Source organism: Carassius carassius, chromosome 14, assembly GCF_963082965.1.
Source record: "Carassius carassius chromosome 14, fCarCar2.1, whole genome shotgun sequence".
Lineage (NCBI taxonomy): Eukaryota > Metazoa > Chordata > Actinopteri > Cypriniformes > Cyprinidae > Carassius > Carassius carassius.
In genome coordinates this window covers 15,456,276-15,474,807 of record NC_081768.1, presented here as the reverse complement: position 1 = coordinate 15,474,807, position 18,532 = coordinate 15,456,276, and the positions used below count along the sequence as shown (strand labels likewise).

At 36.1% G+C, this 18,532-nt stretch overlaps 2 protein-coding genes across 2 annotated transcripts in view; one reads left to right on the top strand and one right to left on the bottom strand.

Moving 5' to 3' along the window:
• The window catches only part of rgs17 (regulator of G protein signaling 17), a 60,534-nt gene that overhangs the window by 39,377 nt on the left and 2,625 nt on the right, over positions 1-18,532 (bottom strand). The gene's annotated exons all lie outside the window — the stretch shown is intronic.
• On the top strand, positions 2,593-18,492 carry LOC132157132 (delta-type opioid receptor-like). The gene is made up of 3 exons (XM_059566325.1): positions 2,593-3,148; positions 15,519-15,880; positions 16,955-18,492. Exons 1-3 carry the CDS (start codon positions 2,892-2,894, stop codon positions 17,485-17,487), a joined length of 1,152 nt encoding a protein of 383 aa, XP_059422308.1. The 5' UTR covers positions 2,593-2,891; the 3' UTR covers positions 17,488-18,492.

The window sequence follows — 18,532 nt, the reverse complement described above, 5'->3', positions numbered from 1 at the left end:
ACAGCTGATAAAAAAATCATAATAATCCACACGACTCCAGTCTGTCAAACAATGTCTTTTGAAATAAAAAGCTGCAACTTGGTCTGGAGTCATGTGGATTACTTCTGGATTTTTGTGATGTTTTTATCTGCTGTTTGGTCTCTGATTCTGACAGCACCCATTCACTGCAAAGGATCCATTGGTGAGCATGTGATGTAATGCTAAATTTCTCCCAAACCGTGCGTTCACACGGCCACTACTAAGAGTATCAGTGGCACGGCGCGCCTTGGATGGTGTGGGCGTCAAGGAGAGTTAAAGTCAGGTCAACTATGTTAATGAGCTATGACACGGTTGGCCAGCATCCAATTGAGTGGATTCCAGAGAATGCAGTCCTGTAAACTTTGGTTCCAACCACATTAATTCCCAACTATTTTCATGCTAGAACACTTGATTTTCAGAGCGAATGCAATTAATTTGATCGAAACACTGATATGACCAATTGCATTTAGGCTACACTTGTAACATGTTGCATTTTGAAATTAGACTAAATTAGCACTTAACCGTGAACACAAAAATGCACCACACAAATGGCTTTTACTTGTTTATTTCATTAGCAAACATGTAACTATAATTGTTCTTATAAAAGTTCTTTCCATCGTTCAGTTTCTTACTTACATACAGTATAAAATATTTAATGTGTTTAACTTATACATTACTTGTGGTCAGTCTTCACAAGATCAACATGCTTGTTTTGTTTGTGGCTCCTTTAAATACAAGACCAAGCGCTTGATCGTCAGAGCATCTACGGATCTTTCTACCGCAAATTTTGATGCTCTCGCCGGTGGCAGTGTGAACGCACAGAACAAACACACATACATGTTGAAAGTCTTGAAGGTGTGTACATTTTCAACAAATGTTCATTTTTGAGTGAACTATTCCTTTAACCAAAAGGCAAAATGCATATGCAAATTAAAAAAAAATCAGTCAAATCTTGTATTAGATCAGTTTAAGTACTGTAGGGCTATGCACCATAATGTCTTTTTGAACTCTGAGGGTCGAGGTGACTCAAAAGCATCAGTCATCAGTAAATCTGAATCACAGGCACACCTAAAGAGCATGCAAAAATTACTTTATGAACAGCAAAAATGAACAGTGTGCACTTCTGTTAAACATAATTTCTGCAACTGCTGTTTCAGCAACCCAGAAGCCAGAAGATAATTGGATTCCTTTAATTTATGTCACAACTCTATTTTGCACTTTTATGCACACTAGTTTCATCATGAAGGATCATACTTGAAATTATGTTCAAGTAATACTAGGTAATGCTCATCCAACATGTCCTCAGAATATAATTTACTTTCATTTAACATTTTTAAAGGAAAGTGATTTCAAAGACATTTACATTAGCATAATTAAAATCAATTACTATTGGATTAGTTGGGACTTTGCAGCTAACACCTGACATCTGATACCAATAACAGAGTTACATGGTAACATAAAACATTAAAATGCAACAGTACTCCGAGTCCTTCTATCACTCTGGACAGAAGGAAACTAATTTGTATTTGTAATTGGTACCTTTCATTGGATTCATTGGCCTGTGGCAAATCATTACAATCGTTAGAGACCATCAGTAAAATTGCTATGTCTCTAAGCCCCCAATACATCAATAAGCTATAATGTTAAGTTCAAAGCAGAGTCAAGAGGCAGTCATGGAGAGCATTATATGAAAAAAGGACCTGCATAATTATTATAAGAATGGGTAAATATTGATCTTTAAACATCAATACATTCTATTAATTTGTTTTATGTCTGATAAAAAAAATAATACCTATTGATTTTTGAAAAAGGATTTAGCATAAGCCTTGAAGTGAAAAGTGAATTGTTTTAGTTGTGAAGGAGAAGAACTCTTTCACTTTCCGCTCATCTGAACATGAGAAGAAATGATGAAAGACACAAGCAATCACAGACAGCGCTCACTGACAGCACTCAGATACAGATATAGAAATTTTACACCAACCGTGTCAAAGCTGAATCTTCTGACATTTATTACAATAGTTAATAAGTCTAATACATGCATGAAGCTGAGCTAGACTAATAGCCTTTAGCCTATACTATTACATGGCTACAATTACTCATATATATCAAAAGTCAAGTTAGTAACAGCTATTCATTCAGATTTAGGCTACCTAGTGTGAAATATGCTATGTTCAGTTTGAGGAAACCAATGTGGGCTGCCAAGTTTTGAGACACATATTAATAGGCCATATAACTCTATATTAAATTAATTAAATTTAATGTTCCAGACTGAAATGGGAAAAAAGCAAGCGTTCCACAGTTGCCATGGTTACCTCAGACAAACGTGTTTTTGGGGGGTTAGCCTGCCTCTAGATAATATACTTAAACGTTAAAAGGATAACTAGGCGACTTTCAGGATCCCCAGTATTGTGTTTTAACTTGCCTTTAACGTAGTTAAATCCCAAATTGGGGAGTGAACTACCCTATAATTGGCATTCTGTAAGTAGGATACTGCAGCATTAAGCCATAAACTCAGCTGGACACGCTGAGGAGTGATTATAAATTCCTCCAGCTTCACCGATGACAAAGTGAGGAACTGGAAAGCCGACGGTGACTGCTGAAAAGCCTCTAGTCATGTGCATATATGTGTGACGTCATTGTGTTGAATAAAACGCGAATACGCGCTATAAGAGACGCTCGATACAGTTTCACGAGGGTAATGTAAGAGCAGCGCAGTCATAAACAAATACTGGTGGCTGTACTTGCAGGAGCAGCAGACCGTCTAAGGAAGAACGGTTGAGACTCACAGCGTTTTGAAGTCGGACAGGTATCGTTATCGCAAAACGTGATTGATAAACCTCGCGCGTAAAGAACGCAGCTGAACACCATTTGCCATGGAAACCAGTGGCAACATTTCGGACTTTTTCTATGCGATTTCTAACCCGGCGATGTCGAACAGCAGCGTATTCTGCCGAAACTTCAGCAACAGCTCCAGTCTCGTGAACATGAACAGCTCCAGATGTGACAGGACGGCTGAGCTGGACAAAAGCTCAACTCCTGTGATAGTGGCGATCATTATCACTGCGTTGTACTCTATAGTGTGTGTGGTGGGACTGGTGGGCAACGTTCTCGTCATGTATGTTATTATAAGGTAAGTGATGACACGTAGGTAAATTATTTAATCTGTAGCCGAGGCATATAACACATCTGAGATGGCTGGCTCCCTCCAAACAGCCCTTTTAGAGGATGAATAGTCGAACTGGTTTTATAAACTAGGCTGCTTTTTAGTTTCAGAAGGAGACCTGTTGAATGAGATTCTGATATTGCTTCAATCAGGGTTTCTGGCCATTAGATTCGCAAACGACACGTTCGTTGCAGAAACTCCTGTAGGCTATTGCGTTCGGTTGTTCAGTCACTAAAACGGCCTATCAATAATATAATAAACACATATCTTGTTCGTCATGTGTTTTATGCATAACATGTCTGCTTCTCACTTATAAAATATAAATGCTTCTCAGATCGGCACTATTATTTTCATATCACTGTTGAAAAACATAATCGAGTGCGCGCGCATGTTACGTTCCTGTCAGAGTACGGGAGAACAATACATCACAACGTGTCATTCACACTCTATATGATTTGGTGAAGTAGCTACACATACTACTAAGTCACTTGTGTTAAACAACATATTGACGTTCAGTAGAGATTTTGTAAGTAGAAAAACAATATTGTTTATAAAGGCACATGGAACAAAAACTGGGCGGATGCTTCATATGAATAATCGATGCTGAAATGCAGCACAAACTGAATGGCAAATAACATTGGATATATAAAAGGGAAAAGGAAATATAAAGGATAAAAATAGATAGATAGACAGACAGACAAACAGATAGATAGATATACTTTGAAACAATATGTATTGTGAAAAGTGGTATGCATATAAAATTGAGTTGAACTGAACAGACAGATAGATAGATAGATAGATAGATAGATAGATAGATAGATAGATAGATAGATAGATAGATAGATAGATAGATAGATAGATAGATATCTACACTTCACCATTGCCGTGTGTTTGTACATGCTCATGCTCTTTTCCTTTCATGCACCTACAATTCACAGCTGTCAACTTCTAAGATGATTCAGAGGTGTTTTTGTGACTTGCCTCATCTAACCAGACACATGACAAACACATCTGACCTGATCCTTAAACCTAGGATCAAAGTCATAAGCATAAGGCAAGGATACAGTCCACAGAGTAATCAAACATAAGTGAAGGAATTTCAATGAGGGGGTGGGGGCTTGTTTGTCTTAGAGAATTGTGATTAAATAGGTGACACTGTATTTCAGATCACGCACACCTTAACTACTTAATTCAGAGATGCTGTGTCTAAGATGTGGAATACAACCTTTATATGCACTTCTTAAAGAGAATAATGTTTGCTCACCAGAAATGTCATTTAAATGAGTAGATATGTGGTATATTGAGCAGAAAGACAATTAGGAATCAAGGAATTAGTTTGTAATTGCTGAAGCATTGACCTCTACATAATGTCACTTTGTGGAGTACTTTCTGAGAGTTTTTGAGCAACCAATCACAGCTTTAGGGGTGGCTGTCTACAGTGGGAAGTATAAGACTGCTATACCCCAGTGGGTGCAATCTACTTCTGTGATTAATGAGCTGATTGCAGTCTGGGATTGGTATATCGACCCCCATCATGTGGTAATAAAATAAGGTTTGGGAAAAATAAAAAATACTGAGTAATGACAGTAGTCGATTTAAAAAAAGTAAAGTACAGCATATTTTCTCTCATTAGTTACCAAAAGAGTTTAGATAAGGTCTAGCTAGGAAACCACTTTGCTTTAATGTAATATTTCACACAAAAAAATGAACATTTTACTTATCCTCATGTCATTCCAAACCTGTTTGACTCAATTTTTTCTGTTGAACACCAAAGATATTTTCAAAAACAGTTTGTGCCCATTCACTGAAAGTCAGTGAGTTCTAAAACAATACTGGATCGAACATTCACCAGTGTTGGATGTAATGCAATACAACTAACACAAATTACGTAATCAGATCTCTTTAACTAACTAGTAAAGTAATGCATTACTTTTTAATTTGGAAGGAAATATCTGGATTACTTTTTTAAGTAAGTAGCACCAGTTACTTTGTTTCCCATGTCTTGTCTGACAGTGTTACCATTTTGAGAGGAATCAGGTGCAGACATTGTGCTGCGTGAACTTGATGCTTGCTGTAGTTCAAGGACATGTATTTACTCATCTCACCTGCAAAAAAACATTCAGTAGTTTGAGGACTCAGTATTCCTCAAAAGGAATGAAAACAGTCAAATGCAAACTTGTTGTGAAAGGGCTTTTACATTTGTAAAAGAACAACTTTTTTTTATAAAAAACAAACAAGCAAGCCCTGCCCAGATTTAAAAAGTAACTCAAAAGTAACTTGTAACATTACTTTCCATAAAAAGTAACTTATTTGTTACTTTTTAGGGAGTAACGCAATATTGTAATACATTACTCTTAAAGGTAACTTTCCTGTAATGCATTACTTTAAGATGTGATAGTAGATCACTGTGTAAAACACATGGGAACGTCCTACATACAATCTCAAGATCAAAAGTCAAGATCAAAGGCACTTCCTTCAAGTCCTGCTTCTAAAACATTTGAGTGTCACACTTGTACCAAAACCCACCTCTTATACTGCAGCACTCATTTAAGAAAAACATTGAAGTTGTTATTTTTTAGCTTATCAATAATTTATAGATTCCCACATGGAATTCTCTTGAAGCAAAGCCTAGATATTCATTAAGAAGAAAACTTTGACTTTTAAATAGTCTGTTTTTCTTTTGGTGGAAATATGATAAACACCGATATTTAGCCACAGCTGTAAAATGTGTTCTCAAACAGTCATCATATCTGTTCAACAATTCAATTCACTTCTTCATACAGTAGCTTGACATTGTGGAAATTGGACCTTAAAGAGTAAATGGTCAGAAACATTTTATTATACCTTTAGAGCCGTCATCAACTGATAATTGCATTTGGAGTCCTGTTGTTTTAACCTGTTGAGCATCCAGTGTTCAGGCATTCCTGCAAGTGACATTCACAGTTGGGCAGAAAACAGGTTTTAAGTGTTAAGAGAGAGAGTAAATGCTGTGAATTTAAATAGCATATGCTTCTCATTGTTATGGAAAACCCATTGTTTATATTTCAGCTCTGGCAATAACTGCACCCTTTACATGTGTCCTGCAGCTACAAGCAAATGAGAAATAAATGGAAAACATTCATCAATTATATTTCTTTAGACAGAAGGATATAGAATAGAGTAAACATTTGTATGTATCAATTAATAGATGAGTTTCTCATACACATCATGGGGAAAGGTTAAATGCTATTCTTGTTTTTACTACTCTTTCACAGAAAAGTACACAAGTGATGAGGCCCAAAAAATCAATACTGTCCACAATTTTTCTCATTTGTTTTATTTATCAAAAGCTTGCTGATATTCCTCCCTTATCTCTGCATATTTTCCCCTTGATTTGTGCCAAATGAAGCTCAAACATTCAATTATTAAGATAAAAGTAAAAATCATATCACAGAGACAACCAAAAGAGGGTAATTCAGTTCATACTGTGCTCTCGATAACTGAACGATGGACGACCTCAGGTTTCAGACAGCTACTCGATCCAGGGCCCTCTCTTTACACCCTTTTGACTTTATAGCATTTTGAGCTCTACTTCCGAATTTTCAGGTAAATGTGCCCATGATGTATACTGAGCTAACAAAAGGGATGGTAGCCACAAACATTTATTGATCCTTGTGCAAGCCTAATGGTTCTTATGATCCATTATAAAATATGTGTAAATAAGGCTTATGTCAGTAAGGATGTTGTTTTGAGAGGTTGTATCCCACCCAAGTAATGTTTTTGCCGATAATGTAAAAAAGAAAAAAAGAGAGAGACAATACAATAAAAACTAAAAATACATATTACTATTTTATTTAGTTTTTTCTCTCTCTGACTCAGACAGTTACTGTGCTGGAAATACAGAGGTTGTGTTTGTATCTTAGAATAAATATGTGCCTCTAAAACTGAAAAAAGGTATTCAAACGATGAATTGCAAACATATTATGTAAAATAATGTGTTTACAGTTTGTTCACAAAAGACAGAGACTCAACGCTGTGGAACGGCTGTTCACAGGAGGATATAGAGCTCTGTTGGCTAATCAAGCTTGCTGTTGGACTGGAACTGTTGTGCTGTGTGATTGAATTAAATGTGAATATCTGAGCCCAAGCTTCACTTCAGAATCATTAAAAAATTTTATTCAGTGTCAGATAAAACCACAGTCCTTGCCTTGGCTGATGAATAATGATGTCTTAATGATTTATCAATAATGTCTTTTTAACTGTAGTAAAAAAATTTTACAATAAAATAAACTACAGCTGTGGTTGCCCGAATAAAAGAATCATTCTAAATTGAAATACCACAGTAACTACTGTGAATCAGTTGTTCACAAATCAGTAACAACACAGAGGAATGATATCATTGGAATCATTTTGAAAACAAAAAAGTTATTATTTTTTTCCAGCTGATAAATGATAAAAGAATTGAGAGCCAATCAGAATCCACCGTGCTTTAAAGGGTCGTGAAACCCCATACTACTTTTTCTAATATTTTAGCAGAGGTGTATGTGTGGCACATCATAGAAGACAATGTTAGTATTCGTTAGTTCTAACTGTTGGAGAAAACTGGTTAACTTCAAGCTTTTTTGCATGTTGCAAATGTTCATCTTCCGAGTTTAAAATCTCCATCGTGTTAACGTCATAATTTGGGATGTGGCAATGGACTATAGTACATTGATGACACATCGGTGTCTATTAAATTATTAATGAGACTGCGTGTTCTTATCCTATGATAAGATGCTTAGCTTAATTATTCACAACAGCACATGCTTATTTGCTATGACGGACGCTTTAGACTGTGAGACAGCGTACATTAACTGAGAGAAACGTTCATTGATCGAAGGAGAGTGTTTGTTTTTGCTTTGTAATAAGAGTTGGGCTCAAACTCGATTCATTTACTTAGTGAGTGTAACCGTTTTTACAGCTCTGTGACACAACCCGTCAAAAGGCTTATATAAATGTCGCAGAATAAGTCTAAAGTTATCAGACGTGCAACAGCACGTTCATATATATATATATGTTTTCAATTGCAAAGTGCAAATGGTTGTGCATTTGTTTGTGTTTCTAACTTGATGGAAGCGAAATTAAACTGTCTGGAACCAAAGCTGTCTGTGCTGTCTGTCTCCCCTATTCCCCTTCCACTCCTCAACACACCAAGGCCACTTTTTTTAGCGTTTTTTAAAACTGTGCTGAAATCTAACATAGGTGCTGTCACAGGGGTTTCATGACCCTTTAAAGAGCTTTAGGCAGACTATAGAACTGCAGCATGTGCTTATAATAAACAGAATGTTATATGAGTTGGCATGGATACTGATATAGTTCTATCATGACAACTCTCTGAAGATTTTAGTATGGTAATGGATATGACAATGTTAATGTATTTGGTCTTGGCTGCACAAATAGCATATATAATCACCTGCAGCAGATCTATACAGGTGGAGCTGGGGAAGGTGGAGGATTTCAGAGGAACTCTGGAAACATGCTACGAACTGCTCTTGTGAATGCTAAACAGCCATTTAAATGTAAAGCTAAGTATGCAACATGAACTAATCAGCTTGCTGTGCCAACTAGTTTAACGCTGTGAATATAATCATTTTGCATTAATGACCCATCATCATGCATCATCTAGAGTTTTATGACAGAATTTAGCATTTATCATTATAGTTCCTTTATAGTTAGTTATACAGTAAAAATTAAACATTTATAGAACAGACTGTTTAAAACTGTAATTTACACACACACACACACACACATACCGCTAAATAAGCAAGGCTACTTAACTATGAAAATCTATGAAATAACAACCAGAAGTAGGTCTTCCACATACCGAGGTCCACACAGTGTCATATACACCATCCTGGTAACACACACACTACAAAAAAATAATGAAATAAACATTAAATAAATAAGTTGTAACACAAAACCCTACTGTACATACAATAACTGATAACTAAAACATTTAAGAAGCAAATGTGAAGTGTCACCTAGGGAATTCTGGAAATGTCAGTTTACATTTTTAAGATTTTTTTGCTCTAAAATAACATTAAATGTACGGTTAGCTCTTATTATTTTTAATACTAGCATTTTATGATAGTATCGTACCATACTTTTTCTTTTTTGTGGGGGGTGGGGGGGTTGCCATCTAAAGAGCAAATTCAGTTGAATTGCTGCAGTGGAGAATATAGTTAATGAAAATAAATAATGTTCAAAGCCTAAACAGATTCCTAGAGACACTTCAGCCTCTGAGATCCACAGAATGACTTGAAAAGTGCCATTTGCCAGCTTCTTTATTCTTGACAGATGACAAGACTGCACCTGACAGCATGAAAGCATAAGCACATGCTGGCTGGTTGTTGTTGGGACTCTAGGTGCTGGCACTGGACTCCAGCCTATGCGTGCATTAGCTTGACTGTGTCTGACATTCTAAATGTAAACGTCGCCTTTGATTCGTTTTGAATCAGCATAGGCAACTCATGCATGACTCACCCAGATTAGTTTGTGGTGATCCATTCTGGTTACATTATAATATTTTCCTCTGTCAGTTTGGAAGCTTTGTAATCAGAATAACACAATGACAAAAAGAGAAAAGGAGCTTTTGATTTATTCATCTGTTTCTATCCCATTTTCTTATTTTCTGGCTTTTATACATAGATAAAAATGCTTTCTGATGCCCATTTTAGAAGCTTGTCATTTGGATTGACAGCTAGCATTTAAAAGCTGATAACTGGATATTTAAACAATGTTTTTTTTCATAAACATCCTATCAAATCAAAGAGACCAAATAGCGATAAGCAGCATGTAATTTCAAAGCTTTGACCATTTTAAGTCATCATCCTACATCTCCCACTTATGGCAATTAAATCTTGAGTTAATGCTTAAGTGCAGCATCTAATTCACAAACACCAAGTTAATTTGTTCCAAGTGTTTTCTAAATCAATATCTGGAATTCAGCATAGCAGTTTGTCCATATCTATGAGCAGATTGCACATAGGTACTGTAGATGGTACGTGAAATCTGCACATTCTGGTGTTCCCTAGCAACAAGCAAGTCTTTGGTTATTTCACAACGCAATCTGATTTTCCAGGTTACTACATTGTTCATTTCTTCAACAAAAGTCATTTTCAAATTCATTGCCTTTGAAAAAAAAAAGAAGATGATGAGTGAAATAATATGAGTGAAATTACATTGTTTTTACAGTGATGAATTTTACAATGCTGAATTTTCAGCAGCTATTTCTATAGTTTTCAGTTTCACCTGATCCTTCAGAAATCATTCTAATATGTTGATTTGCTGCTCAAGAAACATTTCTTATTATTATCAATGGAGAAAGCAGTTGAGATGCTTAATATTTTTGTGGATTTTTTTTCCCCGGGAGTCTTTGATGAATGAAAAATTCAAATGAACAGCCTAATATGAGTGAAAGGGTGTTATGTTTTTAATCTATTACCCTCACACAATTTAAATAGTAACTATTCTTTACTTAACAAAGACACAAGCCTCAGTTTCAAACAGTAGTCTTAAAGCTTTTCATTTGTAATTTATGTAAATAATAATAAGAATACAACAGTAACAGATGGAAATGAATCATCTTGCCACTTAATATTCTCACCATCAAGGCCTGAAGGTCCACTTGCAGGGTATTTAAAATCTCTATTTTTACAGGTTGTCATTTGTCTTATGAGCATTAGCTGTCTTTACATGCCAGAGGCAGATAGAATAATTATAATTAGACATTTAAAAAACAGTTCAGCTTCACTCAAGAAAGCTGACATGGACAAAGACACCATCTGAATGACAGGTATTTCATTCCCGTGTCTTGACGCTTGAATAGTTTCTTTGGACAGCTCTCTGTAGAGTGTGTGTTAACTATGGAAGACGTGTCTGTCTACATCTTAGCAGCTGGATGTCCTCACTTAACTTATGGAGTGTGCTCTTGTGGATGGCACTTCTAATTCTTTCCATAAGCAATACTGCACACCTTCCTCTAGGTTAATCGGAATTCTTGGTTGCCAGGCATGTTGTCTGATATCGGTAAACGTCTCTCTTTTTTCAAAGATTCAAAGATGGCATAGATGTACAGTAACAGTTTCTGTAAAGAACTTATCACCAGCATCCAAAACACAACCGTATACTGTTAATCATCGATGTTGATTCAGCAAGCAAGATTAATAAATGTTTTATGTGCTTCCAGTAAGTGGTGTTCACAACACCAAAGAGCAGCTCTTCCACTCAATGATAAGACTCAAAGGCCTGGCATTTAATCTCAGATGTCTTTAATGTGAAGTACAGAGGAGCAGAGCATCCCTAAGATGCCCTCATAATTAGTCAGTGCCTTGTGGAAAGCATAAGCGGTGTGATCATTTGTCTGGTGCAAAGAGCCTTTGGATGACAAGGTAATCATTAGTAAAGGCTGCCAGCCTAAACCCTGGTATGAGACTTTCAGTTAGTGATGAATGAATCTGCCCACATCACCACGGGAAGCAGCGTTATGTCTAGGCATTTTCACTTATGCTTTAATTACTTTTTTATTTAATTTACAATTTATTGTATTTTTTTCATTTATCTGTTGGATATGTGCTCAGATATACAATGGCCTGTTAACTTTGTTGGCAGTGTATGGCAAATTATACTAATAGACTATAATCAAAGTTGACTACCTATATCTTTTTTGTTAATTTAAATGTTTAATTAATTTAATAATTTTGACATTTTCTTTTTTTAATTCAGGAATTTAATTATTTCCTTGCTCCAAGTATTTAACAAATATTAGTAAAAGTGTGAAAATGATTTTAAGTAAATAAATATGTGAACATTAATGGTTTTGAAAGTCTCTTCTGCTCACCAAGAATGCATTTATTTGATAAAAATATATATATATTTTTGATCAACTACATGCAGTCTTGGTGCATACAGTATAAACAGTAGTATTGTATATTGTTATTACAGTTTAAATAGCTATTTTCCTATGTTAATATATATTTTGTGAAGACAAATCTGTCAGTCATTACTCTTCTATGTCACATCTTTTAGAAATCATTCAAATTTGCTGATGTGATGCTTAAGTTCTACATTCTAAGTTAATATTTTTGTGGAAATTGTTATGCATAAAAGATTAAAGATTTGTTGATGAATAGAAAGTAGAAACTATTAATTTCTTAAAAAAAAAAAAACTAACCAAAAACTAAAACTAATCCAAAATGATGAACAGTAGTAAAAATCTTTTTTAAATTATTATATTAAATAATTTAAATATTCGTATTTTCAAAGAAAATAAGGCTAATGTTTCTTCCTCTCTGTACTGAAATGCATTATCATTCTCATCTTTAAATCAAGTGCGAGGTATGAAAGCCAAATGAATGGCAACAGCCAAGTAAATGGGATTGAAGGCTTAGCCAGTTTATGTTTGTGACCTTCAGTGTCTTCTTGAGTTTGGCCTGTGACAGTCAGCTAAGCGGAACTGCGGCTGCATTTATCAGACACACACTCTATTTCAGAAGTTGTTTTGTCCACACAGGCTATATTTTTATAGCTGACTGTATACATTTTGACACACAAGACTTTGTCCTGATTTATGTTTATTTCTGTGAAAGTCAAACAGTGGAGCTCTAACAAATCATAATCGTTTTAACTGAGATGGTAGTTTACATAGTGGAAATGCTGTTAATTTATCATCTCCGCTGCTATTGCAATACATTAGAATTTGTGTATCTTCATAGTCCAGACTGGTGCACGGCTCATCTTTTGTTTATTACCTTTCCAAGAAGAATGGTAACAGACATAGAGACTTTAAAATAGGTATTTCTTTCATCTGAATGTTTACTACAGAAGAATACCAGCAATAGAAATTATGCTTTAATGCAGTTTACTCCTGAACAAAGTTTATAGAATTAACCATTTAGATCCACAAATTTTCTTGATAAAGGAAGGAAGTGAGTTGATATACAGTTTCAAAACTCTGTGTCACGTATCGTAGGAGGGAAACGAGGAGACGTGGAGAAACTCTTCCACAATAAACACATTTTAATAATTAACCAAGGAAATACACATCTGGAACACAGGGTATGACCATAGACACCGAACAAAGAACTCTGAACAAAACACACTTTAAGTACAAAACTAAATCAGGGGAAGACATGACCCACCTGGAATCAAATTAACTATTTAAACACAGCTGGAAATTAATACACATAACGAGGACAGGAAACACCAAATAATGAAAACAGTAACATACACGTGACAGATCACCCCCAGCTTATGCTCTTCCGTGTCAGCCGCGTCACAAGGATGCACTGTTTTCTTTCAAATCAATGCGTAAATATACATAGAAAACATATCCTTGTGGTGCAGCTGACACAGAAGAGTGTAAGCACACTGCATTAGCTCATATTCTCCGAAATGGCACTTCGGTGATATGGGTAGAGACAGAGAAGACGAATTGTTGAATAAAGTCATTATTTTTGTATTCTTCTTGTACAAAATGTATTCTTGACACTTCATAACATTACGGTTCAACCACTAATGGCAGATGGACTATTTTGACTATGCTTTTCATCCAAAATATCTTAAATTGTGTTCTGTAGACGAACAAAGCTTTTGGAACTACATGGGGGTGATTAATGTAAAAAAAACATATATATATTTTGGTGTGGAGTATCCCTTTAAGTTCTGTGTAATAAAGTGAAATCTATCAGTAATTAGAAAGCAATCCTGCCCTTTGTCAGTGGAAATTAATATTAGCTGGTTCAGTCTTAACTAACTTTAAAACTTTAAAAAGGTGTCTTTCCAACTTGTCACGCAAGAAACATTTAATTAGGGATAAAAGCAAAGAGCTCTCTCAAGACCTTCACAAGCTTATTGTTGCAAAACATACTGATGGCATTGGTTTCAGAAGCATTTCTATACCTCTGAATGTTCCAGTGAGCACTGTTGGGGTCATAATCTGGATGTGGAAAGAACATTATTTCACCATAAACTGGCCATGACTCCTAACTAAATTTCTGACAGTGGAGTGAAAATAATTTTATTTTTCTTTAGAAAGATCTGGAATCAGCAGGTACAATTGTTGAAAAAAGAAAACAATAAGTAATGCACTCAACCGCCATGGCTTGTATAAACGCTCAGCATGCAAGACTCCATTGCTGAAGAAAAAGCATGTTGAAGTTCGTTTAATGTTTGCTGCACAACATTTATACAAGCCTGTGAAATATTGGGAGAATATACTCTGTTCAGATGAGACCAAAATTAAACTTTTTTGATGTCATAGTACACACTGTTTTTGGAGGTCAAATGGCACTGCACATCACCCCAAAACATCATGGTGTGGCACTGGCAAAATTCATACAATTGAAGGAAGGATGAAGATGAAACAAGGGTGGACATTTCATCAAGACAAACACAGACGAGGAAACTCTCAGTTGGTTAGAAAAGAAAGTAAAGCTGCTAGAATGGCCCAGTCAATTACCTGACTTGAATCCAATAGTAAAAATATGGAAAAAACTACAGATCAGAGTTCATAGAAGAGTCCCACAGAATGTTCAGGATTTCAAGTCTGTGTGGAGGAAATACATTTCAGTAAGCGTGTTCAATACTTTTTCCCAGGGTCATTCCATTCTATTACAAATAACTTAATCTCTGAACTTATTTGTTTTGTTTTCTTTGTATGTATGTATTACTTGGGTTGTTACCAACATCTGGTGAACATTTAATGTCAACAACACCTTTAGAAATATATTTACTGAGAAAATGGTGACCAATACTTATTTTACCCGCTGTATTTAGATTCATGCATGCAACCATTTTGCACTCAGTTTTTATTATTCCAGACAAAATTATTGTTTAAATCAATTTCTCATTTTTCAGTGATTGAAAGATCCCCCTGTTGCTCTTTTATTCATGTGGTTCTCTATCAAACAATAGCTTGAAAAATAATCTTACGGGGTTGATTTTTTATTACTCAAGGCTGCAACATTTTGCATAATTGCGTATATAATGGTGGTTGTCTGGCCTCTTAAATTAGCATTTGAATGAAGGTCATAGTATTACAAGATGCACGTGGTACCTTTTTAATGGCTTGATGCACCATGTGTATTGTAACTGTAATCATTTTAGGTTGTTATATGGAAAAAGGTGTACTATGTGGGGAGTCCTTTCATGTCTGTTTGGTTTATTTCAGTATTTTTCTGAGAAAACGTTTCTAGTACCTTCACTTCCCCACCATTACTCACCCTCATCAAACTGCTTTTCCATGAATACACATTGCATCTCTTTTTATTTAATAAACTTGGCTGACGTAATGATCTCAATCTATTTTTATCCTTTGCAGATACACCAAAATGAAAACTGCGACCAACATCTACATCTTCAACCTTGCTTTAGCAGATGCCTTAGCAACAAGCACTCTACCGTTTCAGAGTGTGAATTACCTGATGGGTACGTGGCCCTTCGGAGACGTGCTTTGCAAGATCGTCATGTCCATTGATTACTACAACATGTTCACCAGTATCTTTACCCTCACCACTATGAGCATCGACCGTTACATTGCTGTTTGCCACCCGGTTAAAGCCCTGGACTTCAGAACCCCCCGTAATGCCAAGATTGTCAACGTGTGTAACTGGATCCTCTCATCTGCCATCGGTCTCCCTGTCATGGTCATGGCCTCCACCACTATTGACTACCACAGCAGTCGTATGTTTGCCAACACATTCAATACACTTTCTATGTAAAGTTCAGATATTACAGCAAAGGGATGGTTCTCTCGAAAATGAAATATCTGTCGTGATATTGTATGACATTCTTTCTGTGGAACACAAAAGAAGATATTTGAAAGATATTCAACTTCTTTTTTTCCCATACAATATAGTAGAAACATTAGATTTGGAAACATGAGTGAGCAATAGATAAAAAAAATAATAATAATAATTTTGGAGTGAACCTCTGAAAGTCTTCATTTCTCTTTAAGCCAATGCAATGAAAAGCATGCAATCAATTTTACATTTTGAAACAAACTACTGCCTTGTAACTAGATTGCACAAAGCAACAGATGGTGTAATGCTGAAGTACCAAAATTCCAGTTGTCTGACTAGATACAGACTTTCACGTCAACAATCAAGTGCTCCAAACTACTAAATAAAAAAATCTACGATGTTAATTTAAAATAGTCAATAGTGGCAATGGTTGGGTAAATCTCCATGTGTTGTCATTTGCAGTTTTGTCAGATATCATCTTGATAAAGTACATCACATATCATGTTTTTTTCTGCTCACTAAAATGAACACAATGGACTATGCGAAAGGCAATATCCAATTCACTTTTGTGAGTTAGCGTCTGCTAAATGCATAAATTTAATTTAATTTACAATAAGTACCATAGTTTTTTCGCAACCCTATCAGAACAGACTGCACTTTAACACACCATTTCAGTTCTTATCATCATCTCTTAATATATTAAGACATTTTCCTCAGTACTGGGAACGTCCCGTATTATTACTGTGGCAACACAAATTTTGTAGACAGCAAAGAAGTGTTGAGGCAGAAAATTGTTATTGAGAGAATTTAAATTGATGTCACTTCTCGTCATTTTGGGACGAAAATCATAAGGCGGTTTAATAGCCGTAGCACAAAGGCCTTGGTCTGTGAGACTCCCCAAACAATGCTTTGAAAAAACAATGACTAGTGGGTTAACTGTCATCTTTACAAATATGAATTGATTTTCACATGACTCACTGTTTTATTGTACTGTGCTCTATTCTTACTTTCACAGCGTTTGGCATCACTGACTGCACTTTGCTCTTTCCCCATCCTTCCTGGTACTGGGAGAACCTCCTGAAGATCTGCGTCTTCATCTTCGCCTTCATCATGCCCGTCCTCATCATCACCATCTGTTATGGCTTAATGATACTGCGCCTGAAGAGTGTACGCATGCTGTCTGGCTCCAAGGAGAAGGACCGCAACCTCCGGCGCATCACCCGAATGGTCCTGGTGGTGGTGGCTGTTTTCATCGTCTGCTGGACACCGATCCATATTTTCGTCATCATCAAGGCCCTGGTGACCATTCCCAACTCGCTCCTGCAGACCGTCACCTGGCATTTCTGCATCGCCCTCGGCTACACCAACAGCTGCCTCAACCCAGTGCTCTACGCCTTCTTGGATGAGAACTTCAAGCGCTGTTTCCGCGAGTTCTGTGTTTCCAGTCCATCTGTGCTGGACCTCCAGAACTCCACACGCACTAGGAACCCCCAGCGCGAGGGCCAGTCCAGCGGCCACACGGTGGACAGGACGAATCAGCAGGTATGACTAGTCATGGAAATGTCATCACTGGAGTCCCGCTGCCAGCCCAGTGTTGACATGAGCTCTGATGCCACACAGGTCACCACGGGTGTCTAACACCTTCACCTATAGAAGCTCTTTAAGCATCTTGCTAGCTTTTTCACAATTTTGGTATGGAGAAAGACTGTTGAAGTAGATTTCGATGTGAAGTACAAAATATATTCTAGATTACTGACCCCAATAAGCTGAGCTTATTTCACTATCTGTGATGTTCACAGCCATGCACCCAATGTGTCCGTTAGTTTAGTCCAGCATTTAAGAACTGGGTTTATTCACTGTATAGAGTCGCATCTTAAGTCCCCTTTAACATTTAAATGTTACTTAAAATGCTAGATGGATGATTATTTCATGATTGATAACATTGTTTTATTTGTAGGAAGAAGAGAATGTATGAACTCACAGAAAATGTAAATTATGTATTAAACATAAAATGACATTTCTTCTAAATGTTCAGCCTTAAGTGTATCTGTCTTTGCCTTAAATTGTACAGTATTTAAATTTTTAATTGCTTTCATGGCCAGCGAAGCGATTTGGTTAAGCCGTCTTTGGTTATATTTCTTTGGAGTGATTGAAATTAATCATCAAATGACTGTTAGATGTGACGTGCGTACTGTGTCTCTGATTTACCATGGACTTCATAGAAAAGCTGAACACAATAACAAAAACGCCTCTTGCAACAATGAATAATGTTCATGCTTCAGTGGTGACAAATGTATTGTGCTTGTACTCTGATGCAAATCTCTTGTACTAATGTAAATGTCCAGTGTAATTGTCTGTTTATCACTCACATTGAGACATTCTGTCTAAAAAAGGAAATGTTAATTGCTCTAAAATACCTTGAAGATCCATGTGCAGGTGTTTCTATAAGTTTTGATATGCAGCATCATAAATAAATAATTCACACTAAAATATGTGTTTGTAGTGAGATGGCGCTGCATAATTAAATTTGATTAGAAGGTTATGCAACTATAATTTGTCTTGTCATTTGTCAACTTTTGTGGCTCTGAAAAAT

Excerpts from the sequence above, each read along its gene's own strand:
- LOC132157132 (XM_059566325.1), top strand. The coding sequence starts at position 2,892 with ATGGAAACCAGTGGCAACATTTCGGACTTTTTCTATGCGATTTCTAAC. Across the intron at positions 3,149-15,518 it reads GTCATGTATGTTATTATAAG|ATACACCAAAATGAAAACTG; the intron begins GTAAGTGATGAC and ends TATCCTTTGCAG. Across the intron at positions 15,881-16,954 it reads TATTGACTACCACAGCAGTC|CGTTTGGCATCACTGACTGC; the intron begins GTATGTTTGCCA and ends TTACTTTCACAG.